Source organism: Frankliniella occidentalis, unplaced genomic scaffold (assembly GCF_000697945.3).
Source record: "Frankliniella occidentalis isolate FOCC.00 unplaced genomic scaffold, Focc_3.1 Scaffold35, whole genome shotgun sequence".
NCBI lineage: Eukaryota > Metazoa > Arthropoda > Insecta > Thysanoptera > Thripidae > Frankliniella > Frankliniella occidentalis.
In genome coordinates this window covers 768,821-788,186 of record NW_026267165.1, presented here as the reverse complement: position 1 = coordinate 788,186, position 19,366 = coordinate 768,821, and the positions used below count along the sequence as shown (strand labels likewise).

The 19,366-nt window shown below is 46.5% G+C and overlaps 2 protein-coding genes and 1 long non-coding RNA gene across 14 annotated transcripts in view; 1 reads left to right on the top strand and 2 right to left on the bottom strand.

Moving 5' to 3' along the window:
* The window catches only part of LOC113202376 (zinc finger protein 239-like), a 58,253-nt gene extending 50,677 nt beyond the window's left edge, over window positions 1-7,576 (bottom strand). Inside the window, exon 1 of one of the 4 annotated variants that reach the window (XM_026416563.2) lies at window positions 7,173-7,576. The gene's annotated coding sequence lies outside the window, so the exon portion shown is untranslated. The remainder of the gene's footprint in view (window positions 1-7,172) is intronic. The other 3 variants (XM_052266149.1, XM_026416564.2, XM_026416566.2) reach the window with 3 other exon arrangements.
* Window positions 7,577-7,645: 69 nt separating this feature from the next.
* LOC127749151 (uncharacterized) lies at window positions 7,646-11,529 on the top strand. Of its 4 annotated transcripts, XR_008010997.1 has the most exons (6): window positions 7,646-8,000; window positions 8,102-8,423; window positions 8,831-8,950; window positions 9,016-9,133; window positions 9,214-9,313; window positions 9,407-11,529. It is a non-coding gene; the product is annotated as an uncharacterized LOC127749151 (long non-coding RNA). The 4 variants fall into 4 exon arrangements; XR_008010995.1 differs by having other exon boundaries at window positions 7,647-7,953; window positions 9,214-11,529; XR_008010994.1 differs by having other exon boundaries at window positions 7,648-8,000; window positions 9,214-11,529.
* Window positions 9,426-19,366, bottom strand: part of LOC113202361 (eye-specific diacylglycerol kinase) — a 259,771-nt gene continuing 249,830 nt past the window's right edge. For 5 of the 6 annotated variants that reach the window (XM_052266143.1, XM_052266142.1, XM_052266141.1 and 2 more), the window contains 13 exons: window positions 19,199-19,326; window positions 18,714-18,895; window positions 18,460-18,634; window positions 18,080-18,290; window positions 17,417-17,998; window positions 17,024-17,137; window positions 16,659-16,945; window positions 16,290-16,417; window positions 15,699-15,743; window positions 15,462-15,525; window positions 15,215-15,372; window positions 14,774-14,937; window positions 9,426-14,689 (listed from right to left, as the gene is read on the bottom strand). In XM_052266143.1, the coding sequence (XP_052122103.1) occupies window positions 14,640-14,689; window positions 14,774-14,937; window positions 15,215-15,372; window positions 15,462-15,525; window positions 15,699-15,743; window positions 16,290-16,417; window positions 16,659-16,945; window positions 17,024-17,137; window positions 17,417-17,998; window positions 18,080-18,290; window positions 18,460-18,634; window positions 18,714-18,895; window positions 19,199-19,326 (2,288 nt within the window). In that variant the 3' untranslated portion in view covers window positions 9,426-14,639. The remainder of the gene's footprint in view (window positions 14,690-14,773; window positions 14,938-15,214; window positions 15,373-15,461; window positions 15,526-15,698; window positions 15,744-16,289; window positions 16,418-16,658; window positions 16,946-17,023; window positions 17,138-17,416; window positions 17,999-18,079; window positions 18,291-18,459; window positions 18,635-18,713; window positions 18,896-19,198; window positions 19,327-19,366) is intronic. The other variant, XM_052266140.1, reaches the window with a different exon arrangement.

Here is a 19,366-nt window from a genome sequence, read left to right as displayed (position 1 = left end):
GTGCCGGTTATTATCGATCGGAAAATGAGACGTGAAGTGTGATGCACGCTGACTGACCGTCTTGTGTAAGGAATCCCGGGGAGAACCCGGAGAAAAATGAGTCGAAAAGTAAAAGAACTGGATGCCGGAACAAAGCGATGCACTCCAAAGATTCTTTGGTAAGTACTAGACGTTTTCCTAGCATTATAATTTGACTATACCATTCTAGGAACAATTCAAGCAAAACGAAAGAATTTCTTGATAAGTTGTCAACCTCTATGGTTTGAATGTGGTTCTTTTCAGGCATGAATTTATCCACCGGCCGGATGTATAAACCGGAGGTTAATCACAGCGTTATTATTGTATTATTATTGCTCGCCCTCGAATCAATTGAATGGGGCGCCGGCAGCGGCAGCAGCGCGAGCCGGACGAAACGTGCCAATATACGATTGCCGTTTAATAATATTCCGAATTAATGACCGGCCAACACGGTCCGGCCGAGCGAGGCGAGTCGAGCCGAGGTGTCTATTTATCAATATTTATCGTACCACTTGCATTATAATTGTGTAGTATATCGCTTCCTAACAAGCGCTCACATGCTCAATCAATCACCACGCCACGCGGGGCCCAAGCTGCAGCTCTCACTCTCGCCCCCCCCCCTTTCCCCTTCTCTTTCCTCTCTCTCGCCCCCCCCTCCCCCCTTTGCCGTCTCGGACACAGCTCGCCGCGGGGAACCAAATGCGGGGCCAGCAGCAGCTACGAGATCTCAGCGAGGGCTTGATCCCCGCAGCCGCCCCAGCGACTCTCGACTGCCATTCTCGAACCTCGCCGCGAGTGTGCCCGCCTGCTCCGTCCCGAAACCTTTCACGGAACAAGAGGGGCGGAAAGGTCACAGGAGTTTATCATTTCTCGCGAGTTAGTTCACTTCCCAGTCCTTCGTTCTTTCTACGGTCCTCTACCCCGCGCCTTGCAGCCCTCCCCGCATGTTCTTTAGGATTACCTCAGTCAACGACTGACGTCTAGATTAGACTCTATAGAGCAACGGATTGTATTTCAGGTGAAACCGGATAGGTAACGTAACGCTACACAAAATCCCATTGAGTGCTAATCTTGCATACGGCTGAGCATCTACAGTCAACCCAACCCTCACGTGACAACTTACATTGAACAAAATATAGTTTACTTCGTGGCAAACTAACGAAAAGAAAACAAGAAAGAGATCCTTCGCGTGCTTTCGGCGATGGTTCTCTATGCTACATCATTTTCTGAAGTGTTACGAACGCATCTTGTTCCAACCGTTTAGGGCGCCTGTCCATAGGACGGCTATGAAATGTGATAATTATTTGTGAGCGTTCGAAAGCCCATTAATTTGAACCGACCATGACATGGCGCCCCTCTTCGCTCGCTCGTTCAGTCCGTTCGTTTGTTTGTTATTTCATCCTGCCAACTTAGTCACCTCGGCGACGCGTCAGCAAGCTTATTAGGAATCGATCATCTTTTTCTTTTTTTTCACGTCATTTCCCTCACAACCCCCCTCCCCTTCGGGCGCCAAGTATTGTTTTTAATGAGCACGGATGAGATGCCTGATTACCTTTCCTCACCTCTGCCACCCGTACATCCACGCCAACGCAGAGGAAAACCAACACCGAAAAAACGGGAACGTTTAAGACTTACTATCCGTTCTTCTTTAAACTTCGAAATACTTTTTAGAAATATGATTAATATACACGATCTTTGCTTTTTTGTCAACGGACACAGCAAAACTGAGGTGCTGACATGACACACTAGTTAAATGTAAAACAAAAGAACAAATGTCTTTAAAATGCATAGCTGGCTAGTTTGCTACTTCAATAATCTCGGAAGTTAAATCGTAATTTTATGAAAAATACTGTTAATTTTTCTACAAAAAATCGCTTAAACCAAGGGGGAAACTAGTGGAACAGGTAAAAATTAGTCGAAATAAGCGTTTTCTATCAATAAAAAACCTAAGGAACTTTAAATAAAACGGACGGGCATCACTGCACTCTCATCCCGTTACTGATTTTTTTGCCACCCTTTGTCAGTACTTATGTTAGGTTTTTATGCAGCAGGAATACTGACTATAGTGTCCTATCAGTCTTTATCTTCCTATCCTTCCTATCAGATCTTTATCATCGCCAATCGGCTTATCAAAACTGGAACTGGAACGTCAATCGGCAATCTTCATCAAAAGTGGATAACGAGAACCGGCAATACTTATCAAAACGGGAAACTTTTACCTTCGGGTAGAGACAGACCACAAGAGACTGTCTAAAAAAATTAGCACGGAACTGAATATTTTTTTTCTGCGTGTGCTCCCCTAAGCTAAGCATCCCCTACACGTCGCTTTACTATTTGTCTCGCGAGCCACTTGATTCTACCTTGCTGTATTCCGAAGACTTTGCCGACGCCGTACTTCAGGCACGGCACTGCGGTAGCAGCCAGCCCCCGATCAGCCAAGACTTGCTTTATGGGAACCGCCGATAAAATTATTGAGAGCGGCAAAACTGGTTCCGCTCGACACAAATTGCTAACTAGACTGAGAGGAGAAAATTTGAAGCGGGCGCAGTCCCCTTTGGTGATAAAGCATTGCAGTCAGATAGCCGATACTTGTATGTTACCCGGTACCTGCCCCGTGCTTCCGTACTCAATTTTTAAAAAGTGTATTAAAAAATTTACTATTGTAAGTCACATTATTAGAACTGTAGTACGCCAAAATAGGCTTCACTTTTCTTAAAAGATTAGTTGTGTCTTTATGGCAATCTCTTCTCCTCCTCCACTTTTGATTGGGAGGTCAAGTCATTCACTGTGTCACCAAAGATGAAGCAAAGCGCAGAAGTGACCACCTCACAACTCAATACTAATCGCAACGCGACGGTGTTTACAGTAAAGGGTAATGATGATGAAGAGGCGGAGAGGAGCAGGAGAGATGGGGAGAGAAGGGAGAGAGAAGCTGAACGGAGCTGGCGGGGAAAGGGGGGAGGGGGGCGTCTGAGCGTGGGCCCGAGGTGTGGATATATCAGATGGAGGTGGGGGCACGGAGAGGCAGCCAAGAAAAAAAATAACAAGAAAAGCTCTTGAGATGGCGTGTCTAAACATTTATCTTGTTATAATTCAAGTTTAATTCGAGCCTGTCTCTACACGGCATGGTTAGTTAAACGTGGCAAGCAGGCCTGTCGGGCTCCTCCCTCTCATGCGCCGCCCCCCCCCTCCTCACCTCTCGCCTTTCTCTTCTTTTACTTCCTCTCTCTCTCTCGCTCTCTTCGTCCGGCCTAACTACCCAATTAAATCGAAATCACGTTGTAGCGTTTAACAGCCCGTCGCGTCGCACGCTGCACAGTGGGCGGGGGAATTTCATTTTCCATATTGACGTGGAAATGACCTTAAATCGGAGGAAGTGAGGTCAAAGTGACGGGCACCCGTCTTCGCGCCACTTCGTCTTGTCCTCCGCATCCTCGCTCTACTTTCCCTGCCCCCACTTTGTACCTGCTCGCGATGCGACCTCTAATGTTATTCGGACGAGAGCGGTATAAGCCGTGCGACGAGAGCGGGGGGGAACTTCCCTGCGTGTTCAGCGTGCGCGGCGCGGAGGCGTGGCGGGAGCAGGGCGGCGTGGCGTTCCACATGAATGTGTCGCATCTTTGTCGCCTTGAGGCGGGTGGCGAAGGGGTGCGGTGGGGCGGGGCGGGGCGGGGCGGGGTGCGTGCTATCTCACGGCTTGTTAGCGACCGCGCGCTAATGATTATTGTACGACTAACATGAGGGAGGGGAGGACGAATGTGAGAGGAAAGAAAGACGCGGGCGCAGAGACGGGGGGAAACAGGAGGAGAGGGGGAAGGACGGGAGAAGAGGGGGAAAGGGGAACGGGGAAGGCGACGAGAGCGGGAGACGGAAAAGACGGAGAAGACGAAGGAGGAGAGGATCAAGGGGGAGCGGATGAATGAGAGGGTTGTGAGAAGGCAGGAGAGGGTGGTAAAGGAGGGAGGAGAGCGTGGTGAAGGGGAGAGAGGAGGCTAGTGAAAGGGGGAGAAGAATGGGGTGAGAGAGGGAGTAAAGGAGAAGCGGGTGAAAGGGGGGAGTATAAAGGAAATGGGGGGTGAAAGGGAGGGTAAAGGAGAGGGGGTGAAAAAGAGAAGGGGGTGAAAAAGAGAAGAAGGGGGTGAAAAAGAGAAGAAGAGGGGGATGAAAGAGAGAAGGGGGTGAAAAAGAGAAGGGGGTGAAAAAGAGAAGGGGGTGAAAAAGAGAAGAAGGGGGTGAAAAAGAGAAGAAGGGGGTGAAAAGAGAAGAAGGGGGTGAAAGAGGGGTGAAAGGGGACAAACGAGGGGATAATGGAGGAGGTAAAGAGGGGAGTGAAGGTTAAAGGGGTAGAAGGAGGTGAAAGGGGTGGCGAAGAGGGGTGAGACCGAGGTAAGCAGCAGGGGTGCGGTGGAGACCGAGACGCACGTCATGTCCTTCTTGCCGCCGGGCCGGTAGGCAACCCATTTGCCGGCGGTGCTGCGCGGCCGGGCGGCCCGCACGGGGTTCGGGCGCCCCGAGCCCAAGCCGAGCCGTGGCCGAGGGGAGGAGAGAAGTCGGAGCGTGCTCCGGGAAACTTGTCCCGGGCTAATTGACGCGCTCTAAACTAAATACCTCGCCGGCCAGAACCTGTAAGAGCGGTAGAGAGAGAGAGGGGGGGGGGCGCAGTTGCGGCCGCCGGCCAGCGCGCCCGACACGGCTCCAAACAAAAAAAAAACATATCGTAATATGGGAGGGGGCGGGGCTCGTCATGAATATGCACGTCGATAAATAATAAAGGCATTACCTTTCGTTAAACAAAGTTGGTAGTTACGGTCCAGCCAGCAGCATCAGAGCATGCCGTGTTGCGGGATTTACTTTTTATTTTCATTGCCGCTTAAAAAAAGGAAGTAAAGAACGTGAACAAGAAACAGCGACGAGAAGCGACGCGCTAAATCGTACATCTGGACCGCTCTCACACTCCTGCTCCTCCCTGTCTGGAACGCCTCGCCTCCGGGTGCTTCCGGGGCACAACGCACAAAGTGTGCGGATACACAGGGAAGGGGGGGGGGGGGTCGTGCGGATAGAGTGTTCGAAGCCACTCGACCCGGCATTTGTTTTGACTTGACTTGACTAACCACGAGGCCTCTTTTGGGGTGCGTTATTTAGACTTCAGCCAATCACAGGCAATTTCAATTAAGCATTACGGTAAAGCTGAAATGCAGAAGAATGCGAGGAACAAGAAAACTGAAGTCACCGTGTTACAGCATAGCGATTTCCATTTTATTCTTCCCTGCCTTCTTCTACACTTCAGCTTTACCGGAATGCTTTATCTAATGCCCCCCCTCCCCCTATTCCGTGAACAGTACCTACATACGCGCCTGAATTTGGCTTCATGAGACTAAATCCTTCATCCTCGCGAACACACGGGCCGGGCTCGGACGGGCCTCTGGGTGCTAGGTGGCGGTACCTAGGGACACTAAGAGTTCACTTGTCGCTTTTTAAACATTTCAAGACGTTGATACTAAAACGGGAAGGCAGTGAGGACGCCACTGTTTCGTCACATAGTTCTGATGCGGGGGCGACACGGACCACTAACACAAGTGGAGGAAGAAGAGGCACCTTTCATCCGCCCCCTTTACCAACCACCCCTCGTTCTCTCCCCTCTAACCTCCACCCCGTCACACAAGCCGCCCCCCCTCCCTCCTCAGGCGGCCAAGTGCTTGTCGAAGAGGGATTGGGAGCATCCGCCATTTTTCAGTAGATTGAAGAAAAACATTGACACAGCTTTTGATGGTGGAGCTTGCGAGGGCTCGCCGCGGCGTCGGAAGCCTGCGGCGGCCTGTGAGCAGGGCTCGCACGGCGCGTGGCTACCAGCGTGAAAACAACAAGCATGTCCCCAGCCAGCCAAGGGGGTGCGGGCGCGGACCGGGCGGCCCCACCCCCACACACCATCCCCAGTATCAGCATCAAGATCATGTCATGTACCGCCGAGCAAATTAGGGGGTTCACCGGGTACTTTCACGCCATAGATATTTCTGTTCCCCTCTTCAAATTTTCAACTGAATGATTTAATTGAATTTTACAAAGAAGACACTTGACTGCGTGGAGACATTTTTTGCACCACTGATAGTGCATGTAGCTGACAAATATTCAAAGCTGTGTGCATCAGACACAGTAGAAACATATAAAGAACTGCAATAAAATAACAGTTTTACCACAACTCTATTATTATATTTCTGGATGTAAGCGGATTAAGGTACATGTGCACAGGAGGTCAAGGACGGGGACAGAATGGGCATGAGGCGTTGATGCCCATGGCCATACTATTCCAGTTAGGACTAACCAGCCTTGGCCAGCTCAACCTTCTAGGCCTTCATAGAGCAACAGGCAATATGTACACAAGAATACTGATTAGTAAATTGAGCTATCAGTTTCACACAACAAAATACCAACAGAACTTTTGCAGGGTTTAGACTGGTGGGAAGTGTCATGTCAAATATGCTCTAGTGACTTTTCAAGGCCTCGGATTGGCTGATTTCTAACTAAATCGCAGCTAGTCTAAACATTCTACACAAAAGCGCCTTTACAGTTGTGGTAATATAAATATAGGTTAAGTTACAGTATACTAGAATACTCCACTGAATACTCTACTGCCGATCATTATATTATAAATCAGCACAATGGGCAAGATCTAATAACTGACCAGAGAAATATTTCAGACAATCCCCAAACGTGGTCAAATGCTTCAATACTTGTAAAGCTAAAGAACATACGGCTAACATCTTTCATCCCAAAACAAGGTTGGTTCTCTCGCTCGGGCAACTAGAGAGGTGGGAATTGGTGGTAACGATAGGCTTCATAAGATCAATTACATAGTGGTCACAAGCACTGCCCCAAAGTACTGCGAAGTTTCCAAAGAACGATCAATAAAACGACTGCCCGTAGGTTAAAGAAGTTTTGATAAGTTACGAAGCAAAACAATTACTACATAATAATGAAGTTGAATTTGATTAAAGAAAAACACAACTTGGTGCAAATGGCACATGCTTGACTTTTAAAAATCCTTTAAGTTTACGGAGTAGTATACAATTTTTGACAGAGCCATATGTTACAGTGTGGTTTTATGAGCGGTCACTCACCTACCAGTAAATTGGAGGAGAAAAAAAAAGATCACTCACCTTTAAAATAGGAAGAACAGGTGATGGCTTCCTAACCTTCACTTTATCTTCCAGATGTGTTTTAGTGATGAGTAGTCTTTGGCACACACGCACTAGAAAAGAGGTCGAAGCCTCAATACTTCACGGAGATCAAGACGGATGTCAAATCAGTCAAATGTGGCTTGAACACCGGTCTGTCGGAGTCAAGATAGATACAACAACAACGATACTCTTAGCTCGTAAGGGGCAGTGAGGGGGTATTCCCGCCTCTCACCCCACTCTCCTAAGCTATGTTCAGGTAACATCCACGCTCGGCGCAGGGCGCAGCGCACGCGCACGCTCCTGCAGGCGTGAGAGGGCGAGCGGGGAGGCGGGCAGTCCCCGGCCGTGCGCTGCGTTAAGCGTGGGTGGATCTAAACTGAATACAGCTCAGCTCTACTCCTCGCGGCCGACAGGGTAGGCAACAAGAATTTAATCCCTTAGTGCACGAACTTTTTTTTTCTTTGTGGTGTTTTTCCCCGTTTATAATAAAGTTTATTTAATTGAATACCTTGAAGACTTTGAATCAATTTGAAAAAGAGACCTGAAATTTGCGTTTTGTTGGCATTGGGCATTGGTACAACTGGAAGCAGAAAGGGTGAAGAGAAAATGTAAACAATGCACGAATTTCTGTGTAACAAAATTTTCGGTTCTGAAACTAATTTACATTCAATGCTTCGTTCTTTGGCATATGCAGCATGCTACAAAGAAAATGCGGAAAAAATAAGAAATTTTCATCTACCACAGTATTTTGCCTTTACTGGTTAGCATACTCAGAGATAACTACCTATACTTCGTACGATAACAGCTGTACGTTTGATGAGGTTATGAATCCCTTTTGACCTTTTGGTAAAAATCAAGGTTGTAAAAGTATTAATGTCTTTGTGTCTTTCCCTGTTTTTTCTTATTAGGTAAGAAATATGGATCTTAAAACAATGCTTTTCACGAAAGAAGAGGAAAACAATGTTAAGACTGACGGCTGTTACGATGCTCAGTATGATTTCTGTTTCAAAAGCTCAAGGAAAAAAAAAGAAAAAGGGCGCACATGCTTCCATTGGTAGCTCATAGATTGACTTTCCCTTAATACTTGCTTCATGTGCATTTCATTACTTAAAGCATCTGCAGGTGCATGCTCTTTCAAATAAGCGAACTACTGTGCATTCCGCAGTGGGGAATGCTTACTAGAATCTGGCTTCCATCCTTAGTATGTTTGTGTGCCAAGGACTGTTACAGGTCAGTGTTCAATGCATTTATACAACCTAAATTCATGTGAGATATATCACTTTGATCTTGATGGATGTATGTAGGAGGTCCCAACAGTGTTATCCCTTTTCCAGTAATATTTTAATATTGAACTTTTTTTTTTTTTAATTTTTTTTGTATCTATTTCATAACTATGCCATAAGAAAACAAACGTACTTGTGTACATTTGGCTCTTTCCGAGACTAGGGGGTAGATCAACAGAGCTAGAAATTTAAATAAACATGTTCGGAGTATTCACATTACCAGCTTCTTCGAGTTTGGCTAATTAGCAAATACTGTTTCTCTAATCAAATTTCAGTCCCATTAATCCTCTTATTTGTTAGATTGATTTACAGTTTAATTGGTCAACCTGGTCTCACGGCTATCTTTGTTTCCAGAAATTGAGCGATGACGTCTTCTCTCCTGCCATCCATGGATGAGGTCCCAAGTTCTGGGTAACCAGTAACTCATTTTGGAAAAGTACATCATAAATTTGTGTGTTGATTCAGCTAATAAAGGTACTATGGCTTTACTAAAGTGTGTCTTTTCTTTTCTTAGTTTAACAAATTTTGTGTTCTGTTAGATGAATGAACTATATTGCTGAGGCTGAGACCAATTCAAAGTTTTTTTTGGGGTGGCATTCCAATGATGAGCTTCTCTGTATGTGTTTGAGGGCAAAGCCAGACAATCTACCATCTGAGGTTGGTGCTGTTTCTTCCTGCATACAACTAACTGTTTTGTGTATTCTTTAATGTTCCTTTTCTATTCAATTCTTTCACAGAAATTTATCATTCTACGTGTGGTTATTAATTAACAAAAAAGGCTGTTTTGTTATGATGAGGGGATCACAACACAGAGAACGAGTGTCCTGGATGTATCAAGTAAGTTCGGATATTTGTTTTTTATGGAACAAAGCAGGTAGAGGTCAATGTTGTAGATTTACATCATGTCATATGTGATATTCTCCTGAGCAGGAGTAATAAATGAAAATAATTAAACCAAGCACTGGGAGTGAACTGTAATTGAGACCTCAATAAGGACAAGGAAAAAATACAATTAAAAGATAAATATGTACCCTTATCTGACTTACAGACTTACAGAATTGTCAGCTACAATTTTTTTTCAAACACGGTACAATCTTTGACCCAATGTTACCTTTTGTAAGTTGGAGCTTTCTGGGAAGTAGTTTGAGAGGCAAGTAAGTCTCATTTTAGTGTATAAACATAAGAGTCAGAAAAATTACAAGAATACTTTATAAACTTAAAGTAACTATGTACAATATTTAGTATTTATTCATAAGGTCTTCAAGGCATGATTGTTTTCATTTTAACTATTATGGCTTAGATATAGACCAACTTTTAAATTCTAGTTTTTTGATGCAGGACCAACTCCATCAATTTGGTAGTCTTTTAAAAATGTGAACTGTATAAGAAGTTTTCTTGTTACTGTATTTATTGTATGACTCAACCAGCCAGTGCACTATTTTCCAGTGATGCCCCTGTTTGTTTTAGTGGTAAGAAAACAATGGGTTGAAAACAACAACCATGAGCTGGATTTTTATGCTAACTTTTCAAACCCAAATTTTGTACAGATAGAGTATGTTTGGTGTTTGGAAATTTGTGATTAATTCTAGACACACTAAAGACCATAGCTTTGTCTAAATGTTATCTCTGACAAATACTCTTGGTGTTTTAGTATCTTTTACTTCATTTGTACAATATTTCATTCAATTATTCTGTTGTATGCAGATAACATTTGTTTAAAATGGAGGAAGAAGGGAAGGAGAGAGTTTACGATTAACATATGAAAAAAAATGGATTTAGTACTGTTAGAAAGAAATAGAGGCATAAGCGCAGGAGAACAATGGACAAAAGTTTTGAATGGAATGTTAAATATGAACTACTTCTTTAATTATAAGATCTACTATACAATTTTAGACACAGTTTTGTATCTCAGATCGAAGTGGTTTTCAGTCTAATTGTTCCCCAACCAGCAATCAGATGGTTTAGGTATTTAACATTCCTAATGTAATTTTGTTTCCACAGAATGAAACTTGATTCCTTAAGGAAATTGGGCTTCTATTTGGAACAGCACTTTCTTGTGTCAGACAATCTGATTACAAGGGGCAACTAGAAATGCAACATAGCCATTCAATCTGTTAGCTGTGCAAAGCTCAACCATTCTATTAATTTACCTCTCCGATTGAAGAGATGATGTATGTAAAGAACATAAATTTTATTACAGTAAATGAGTAGAGAGATTGGAATGTGGAATATGCATGAATATACATTACACTAATGACAATGCTCATCCTTAAGTCATTGTATTAATTTTTCCAAATGTCAGTGACCCTTTTTTTTTCTCTTTTTTTTGGAGCGAAATCAATGTGAAATTAAGTTGGTGAACTGACTTGAATGAGAGAAAATAATCAGAAAACTTTCAGAGTATTTTCCATTTTCTGAGTGTCTGTCCACAAAGACTTACTCTCAAATTAAGGAAAGACAACTTTTGAAGCAATTAGCATCTACGATCGATATGTGATTGTCATTTATCAACATGAATATTTACTAAAAACGTTTTGTAAAAGATATGATATGCATTTTCCAAGCATTCCATAGAACTCACTGCTCACATTCTTAGCTTATATACAAAATGTTGAGGATATAGAGTGAGAGTGCCTACTCTACAAGTGGTCCTTTCATTCTTACAAGGAAGAGCAGTTTTATCCAATATTTACATTCATTTCTACATTATTTACTAAAATAGAGGGTGAAAATAAGACGAAGTTTTAGAATTTACATTTGTATTGCTGGGAAGGTGTGTCAGTCATAGATAGACTATTCAAAGAGGAAAGATAAATATTTTTATATTTTTATCTAACTAAGGGTCTCATGATGAATGTGTACTTGAGACAAAAATGTGTAGATGGGTAAGTGCAAAAACTTGGGCTCATTAATTTGATGAATTATGTAGTATTGGTGATTTGACTGGTCAATACACTGCCATTGTCCCATTCATTCCCCGGTTAGTTTGTATCTCCTCATAGGAACTCTGACTGTAACCAATGTGTTTTCATTAAATGAATTTTTGAAAATAATGGGAATTTTTTCATCTATTAAGTCAAATAACATGTCTTTCCATTTGAAGCATATAGAAACAAACGTAACAATGCAGACATGAGAATAGCTGAGATTAATTATCCTTACACTTCCAACTTGTGGTTGCCCTCTATAATTATCATTACCCTGACTAACCAAGCAGAACAAAGTGCTTTTACAAGCTTCCAGTTTGCACAACCAAGCGTTCAGCACAAGTTTTCTGTCGTTGTCTTTTACTGAAAAAAAGGAGGTACTTTGCAACTTTTGTTGAATACCGGTTATGCTCCCAATTCCAGCTGATCATATTTAGTCACATGTCTCCATAAGAGAAAAATCTTGCTCATACTCATCGTTTAAAAATAACACAGCAGTATTACTCATTGACATTTTTCTGTCAGATACACATATAAAACCCTTAAAAGCGAAAGATTGAAGATGAAAATCACTTCTTAGCCACTTAAAGTACCTAAGACAGTGTGACCCTGTCATAGAGAGATGACTTATTTCTCATGCCATAACAGATGTCACTACATAAGACTAGAGTGGTCCACAATTGAAAACATTAGATATAGGCAATAAATTTACCATCCACAGTGTAGTTTCGTTGATATCGCAATCAAATAACAACAATAAATCACAAGAAATAACAACAAAAGTTAAAAGAACAATATTACATTATGTAAAGGATATGAAAGCTCCATTTACTTCATGAATTGGACCACAGCCATGAAAGTCAAATAATAATAGCGTCTCACTGAAAACATTGGCTGGAACTGCAAAACAGCACAGCTATTTATTGCTTTGAGCATCTTTAGTAAGCAAAATCTTAAGAGCCTCATAAGGGAAGTTTTTTAAAATTTGGTAAAAGATTGAAGACATTTTCTGGAATCACTTTATGTTCAGTGGTAAACAACTGCATGAAGTGATAATTGATTGATCAGTAACTCAGATTATAGAAAATAATGCTATATACATTCAAGAGGAGCATCACACGTTTCTTTACGTCATAATAACCTATTAAATTTTTAGATAAATAACAATCAATTAGTAAGATAAAGAACAGTCAAGTCCTACAAAATTGACATTTCTTAATAAAATTTTAATTAAAGAAAAGAGTTGATGCTCCCATGATTCAGATCTACACTGTAATGTGGCAACGTTTCCTTATACAAGTGGTAAAGATTCTGACAGAAACAAATGCTTCATGAAATCACTCACCATTGTATTCACAGCATTAGGTTTGAGCAGCCAGAGATTTTGATGACTGGGTTTGTCCCACCAGTATAGTTTAATTATAAACTTAGAGAATGATTCACTTGGCTTACCACCTACTGAGGGACTTCTATCCTACCTACAACATGGCAAAAGGGTGTCTACTCTATTGTCTGAACAGTTAAAATTGGCAAGAAATGTGATCCAGGAAATGAGATTACCCACGTTCTGAAAAAATGGGTAGTTGTCAGTTTGTTGCTTGCTCACAAAGTGGTGAACTAGGTGTGGTAACAAGGTTTTACCCTGTTCCTGACGAACTTTTAGTTGATGAAATCATTGTATTTCTAAGATTGATTTTTCTGCAATGTGTGAATATCAAAACGTTTTCCTCTTGAACAGTTTATAGAAATCATGATTTATTTTCATATGATGCATCAGGGGTCTTTTTCATCAACGAAGATAATTTAATGCCATCAAAAAGTCAGTGCCGATACGGCATTGATACGATAGTGATGCAGGTTTGTCTTAAAATTAATCCAGAAAGAAAAAGTTTTGATATTCAAGCTTTGTAGAATAGATTATCTTAGAAATAACATCCTAGTAAGGTACACTTTTGAGTCAGAGGTGTGCATACTTCACATTTTATTGAAGATACCTAGTAAAATTATAAAAGTTAAATTACGTAGAAATTATGCCACAAGATTACACTAGCACATTTCTTGAGAGGTAAATATCTCCTACTATTTAAAAAAAATCTCAGATATAGTATTATTAAATTGCATTTGAAAATTAGGATGGAAAGGTAAGTTAACTCTTCCCAAACAAAAGCAAATGGAAGACCTAACAAATGTCAAGTGAAAAAATTCTTATAATTATTCACTTAGAGAGACGTTGACTTATTATATTATTGCATCACAAAATAGATATTCATTAAGATTCCACATAAAGACTCTTATCACTCTACAAAATAGGATCACTGCAATGTGGCAAGTTTCTAAACGTTCAATTGGAACAGAGTACTTGCTCATATAGAAAAAATATGACAAATGAAAAAGGAACAAAAATAAGAGAGATTCAACTACATCCAATATGATGAAGTGAAGGTCATGAATAACATGCACATAACAGTCGTAAAGTATTTACACTAATTGTCTTAATGATCATATGTAACATGACAATCAAATTGTGGAAAAACTAGAAAAGAATTAAATACATCATGCATAAAATTTACAACTTTGAGACAATGTAAAGTAATGGCAGAGCAAATAAAGACAGTTGAGTGAAATGTACAATAAAATCATAGTCTTCTTGGATCTAGTGTTCGCATTTCCTCTGCAAAAGTCCGAGGAAAAAACGGAGATTTCTGGTTTAATTTGTTGGTCATAGACATTTCAGTGAGTGTAACTTGGCTTGACATCGCTGCACGTGCGATTCTCAAGGTTGGGCACATCTGAGTGTGGCGCAGGGCAGGGCAAGGCGTGCGCCCTTGAGCGTCCATTCGCATTACCGGGCCCTTTGCCGGGTCCTCCGTCTGTCCAGGCTTGTCCAGGGGTGGGGAAGGCGCCTCGCTCCACCCGGGGCAGCGCGAGGGGAGGGGGAGGGTGCTAGCCGGGGCCCGGGGCAGGCCGCTAGCCAACCGAGGCTCAATCAGTGGCGAGTAGCCCAGCCCTCGGGTAAGTGGCAGAGGAAGCCGAGCGGGCAACTTTCGACGCCGATTTGAGTCCTTCGGACGTCAAAGCGACGTCAACCTTCGACTGCTGCTGCTTCCCGCTGCGCACGGGCTGTCCCTCCTCCACTCCGGTGCGGGGTGTCCCCGGGTGTCCCTCCCCCGGTGTGGTCGCGGCTGGGAGGGCGCGGTGGTGGGGCGGCGGCAGGGGCCCAGGCGCCGGGGGGCGCCCTAGACGATGGTCTCCACGTCCTCCGTCACAAGGTGGAAGCGCTCTTGACCTGGAAGCGCAAGGTAACGACGTTAGCGCTAACGACGTTTACGGCCCACTTCTCTCTCACTGCCAATGAGGCGCACACACGCACTCTCCAGGTAGTCGGCGAGCGTCTCGTCGCCGGCCGCCCGGGCCAGCTGCTTGGCCGTCCTCCCCTGACGGTCCTTGACGATGAGCGAGGCGCCCGCCGCCACCAGCAGGCAGCACACGGACCTCCGGCCCGCCGCCGCGGCCACCTGCAGCGCGGTCTGGCCCCTGAGCGACACACGCAGAACAGGGTCTTAATCAATTACAGAACACTCGTCTTGTCCCAAAAGTACGTCACTCTTCCTCTGATTCATATTATTTGGCAAAGTACACAGGAGCTAGGCGCCTGCGAGACTCAGGGTAGGCCAGCCCGCAGTACACACATGCACTGAAGACAAGATCTTGCCTACCTACCAGGCGCTATGAGAGCTTACACAGGAAGGACGCACTTAGCAGAGGTTCGCAACGAGAAATGACGGACGCACTTTCTGGATTGATCCCTTACCGCTCCGTGTCCGGAATGTCGACGATAGACGGTGGGGCGTTGGCCAGCAGGTACTTGACGATGTCGCGGTGGTCTGCTCGGCCGGAGATGTGGAGAGCCGTCTGGCCAACGGCGTCGATGGACAGCATGGAATAGCCCTGCTGGTGGAGATCCCTCAGCTGCAGAGCAAAGAATCGGATTGGCGAGCGTTAGAGTTCGTGCGACACGGCATTGCATGGATGGCGGTGGTAGCGTTCAACGAACTTACTCTTCTTAAGTCATTCTCTCTGGAGGCCCTGAGAACTTCTTCCGACGATTTCTCCAGCAAGTGGCTGTGGAAAATAAAAGGTCACAATTCAGGAATACTGCATTTATAAGAAGGCGGAACGTTCTGTTGGGAAATTATTATCAGGTCATAAAATTATCAAAGTACAAAAATAACAGTAAACAAGTAAAATGCTCTGTAATAATGTGATCCATAAGAAGGGGGAATGCCGTGACTTACCTGTACTTAACATAGTTCAGTCCAAATAACTTTTGCTGCGTTCGGCTGCCATGCACAGACACACGCAAACATCAAAAGCACATATACATGCGGGCTGACAACTCTACCTTTCACATCGCTCAAAGCACACCCTAAATTCAAAATGTTCTAATATTTATGGGTTCGCAAATTGAGGACGTCTTTTTGTTGCATAGAACACCATTCTAGTTTATTTCAGAAAGCGGGCACTCTACATCACATCGAACTCCTTTACACGTCAGAATCAAACTATAGCAGAAGCACAAGCTGACCTGGGGTACATTTATGCAACCTATCACTTTCACTTTTATTATATTTATTAAAATTATCTGTTAAGTTTACTAAAGTCGCTTCAAGCAAAGCTGCGGCCTTGAAAACACACAGAAACCAGGCCTTGCGTGTTTCCAATATTCGATGGAGTCGGCTGAACTCCTCATGGCCGAAAGCACACGAAGCTGCCGTCGACAAATAATGGTCGATATCTCTTCCCAATTACAACACACGGCACAGCACACTCCATCGTCGTCGTTGACTTGACCGACGACCTCGCTCGATGCTGTCCTCGTCGCCTACCTGGAGCCCGCGGCCGAGTCACCGCCGTGGCCTGAAGCGTAGGGGACCCCGTCGGTCGAGTACACCGGGGTGTACGAGTGGTGGGGTGCGTGGGCGGCCATGGCCGCGGGGGCGGCCGCGTGGGTGTCCTGAGGGAGAGGAGGAGAAGAAGGTATTATTCGCAGAGCGATCGCTAACGAGTTTGCGAGGCGAGGCTCCAATCAGCGTCCCATTAGTGAGCGCGTCTCGTGAGTAACGTGAGGCGGCCGCGCGCAGCTCCCTCTGCCGCCGGCCTCTCAGGGTTGGAACTTCTCATCGCTGTTCGCCGTTTTTTTTGTTTTTTTTTGCGGTCTGTCTACTTATTGGATTTCGAATAGATCGAGAGCGCACCTTGGTGTCGTCGGTCAGAGGGTCGGGCGAGGCCCTGTCCGAGGTGGACTGGTCGTCCGAGGGCGAGAGCACCTCCTGCGACACGTCCTGCGACGTCTCCTGCGACGTCTCGCGCGACACGTCCTTGGTGGCCGCGCCCGAGCCGCCAGAGCCGCCCGAGCCTCCGGCCGCGTCCTGGACGTCGGGGGCCTCCTCCAGGATGAAGAGCTGGTCCCCGGCGATGTCCATGAGGAAGTGGAGGTGCTCCTGCGCGCGGTCCACGCGGAAGAAGCGCTCCGCCGTGCACGCTGCGGGAGGTGCCAAGGGTAAGCATAGTCGTTCGGCCGTGGTGGGCGGGCTGTTCCCTTGGGGGGTTGAGTACTTACAGTCCACGAAGCACCAATCGGGAGGCACGTTGGGGCTGTCCAGCTTGCAGATCATGGCCCTCACTTGCTCCAGGTCGGCAGCCGGACTCACGTCCATCTCGCCGACCACCAGCGCTGCAGGAGGAGAAAAGGTGGTGAGTGGAGGGTGGGGGAAAGGGCGGGAGATCCTCTTCTAGAAATTGAAGTGTTGACTTTATTTTTCTGTTTGTCGTTGATTTTAAAATAATCGCTGATTTTTGTTTCGATTCCCTCTTATTTTTTTCTGACTTTTCCTGATTTTTTCTACTTTTCCATTTGTTTTTGTTGGGGTGGGGTGAGGGGAGTTGTACTCTGTGTTTTCGGAGTGGAGTGCCCCTTGGGAAGGTGAATGGGAGCGCGGCTGGACTGACTCACCGGCCTGGGCGAGCAGCTCTTTCTCGTAGTGGTGCTGCTCGTAGTCGGGCATGTTGATCCTGAGCACCGACACCCGGACCGACTCCTGGGCCGCGGACTGAGCCTGGGGCCGGCCGCCGCGCCGCTTGGCCAGCATGGTGGCCTGGTTGAGCAGCGACAGCGTGATGACGGACGGCTCCAGCTTGCACGCCTCGCCGTCCACCTGCATCGGGATGGTCTTGGAGGTGACGATGCGCGCCGTGCGGCACTGGGCGATGCAGGTGCCGTGGCCGCCGGCCTGCAGCAGGGGCAGCTGGTACGTGGTCAGCCCCACCACCTCGATCAGCCCGTCGTCCGTGGCCTGCTCGATGCCGAAGGCTCGGTTCCACGGGTGCGTGCCGCCGCCGTAGCTCGGGATGTTGAGGAACACGATGGCGTGCACGCGGTGGTCCTTGAGCTTGGGCGTCAGGTCCTTGCCGTCGCACTCGAGCGTCACCAGCTCGGCCAGGCCCTTCCACTTTCGGCGCACCAGGTCCTTGCCGCCCATCTGACCGTAGAACATCTTGTTTCGGAGCCGCGAGTTGAACTTCTCCGGGTGCGCCTCTGCAAAACCGACAGGAACAGTCACGCATATGCTGCCGGGGACGGAGGAACTGCTGGATGTTCTACCGCCGCCCTGCCTACCTCTGGCCTCGTGGAACTCGAGCGCGATGTGAGCGTCCACCCCCATGGAGAAGTAGTTGTTGACGACGGACAGGGGCAGCTGCTCCTTACCGTCACCCTTCTCCTTGGCATCGTTGTTCTTCTCCACCTTGAGCTGCCAGCGGTCCAGCAGCACCGTCTCGCTGTTGCCGATGTTCGACAGGATCTTAGAGATGGGCTCGTCCGTATAGCCCTTAAAAGAAGCAACAACAGAGACAAACGTTAGTATTTCAAACCTCTAAAGAACAGCAAGGTACAAAAAGCACGCAGAATTGCACCACACCATCCCGACACCGTTAGCAAAAAGAGTAAATTGCAAATCCATCGTTTTATCTTAAGCTAGTGACTGTAGTTTTACTTACCCCGCCCCAGCCGAGCGCGCGCGCCAGGTCGTTCCCGGTGCCGAGGGGAAGCACGCCGACGGCGGGCGGCGGGTGGAAGGTGAGCTGGTCCAGCACGGAGAGCACCCAGCCGACGGTGCCGTCCCCGCCACACGCCAGCACGCGCAGGTTGGGCACCTTCCGGAACAGCTCCAGCCTGCGGGGCACACACGGTGCGTAAGTTATGTGCGGCGCGCGACCGCGGCCGCCGCCGAGCCGCCCTCCACTCGACTCACCCCATCTTGGGCCCGCCCTGCGTCAGGTCGAACACCTGCCGGGGGTTGAGGTGCCACTGGAACTTCTGCAGCAGTTTGACGCCCTGGTTGCCGCCGCTCTTGGGGTTGATGAAGACGATCACGGGCCGCACGTTGGCGGTGGGGATGGGCTTGATGACGAACGCCCGGGGCTCTTTCTCGGCCTGCCAACACCACGACAGTCTGAAGGCCGCGCGCACCGCACCGCCGCCACCAGCCTCCACCACCGGGGGCCGGCCGTCAAACTTGGACTAGAGTGGGAGGTAAGTTCAGCGACAGACATCGTGCTGCCAAAATTGGGCTACGAGGTCAAACCTCGGGGGGAAAGGAAGAGGCGAGGCGTTGCTCCTCCGTCATACCCCCCTCCCCCCTCCCCCGGCGGGCCCCGCTTCAAGGCGTAGCGTGAATAAATCGTTGTCAACTATACTGCCCGAACAATATTGCATTTAACACCATCGCATACGCACCTTTTCCTTCGACTTTTTCTTGGAGGAGCCTTTCTTTTTCGGGGACTTCCGTAGACTGGACTTGAAGCTGCCCCTCCGTGGGAGCTTGACGATCCAGGATGGCGGGACGACGATGGTCTTGTGGGAGCCTGGGGACAGAGCAAGGGAGTCAGCATCGGCGAGGGCGAG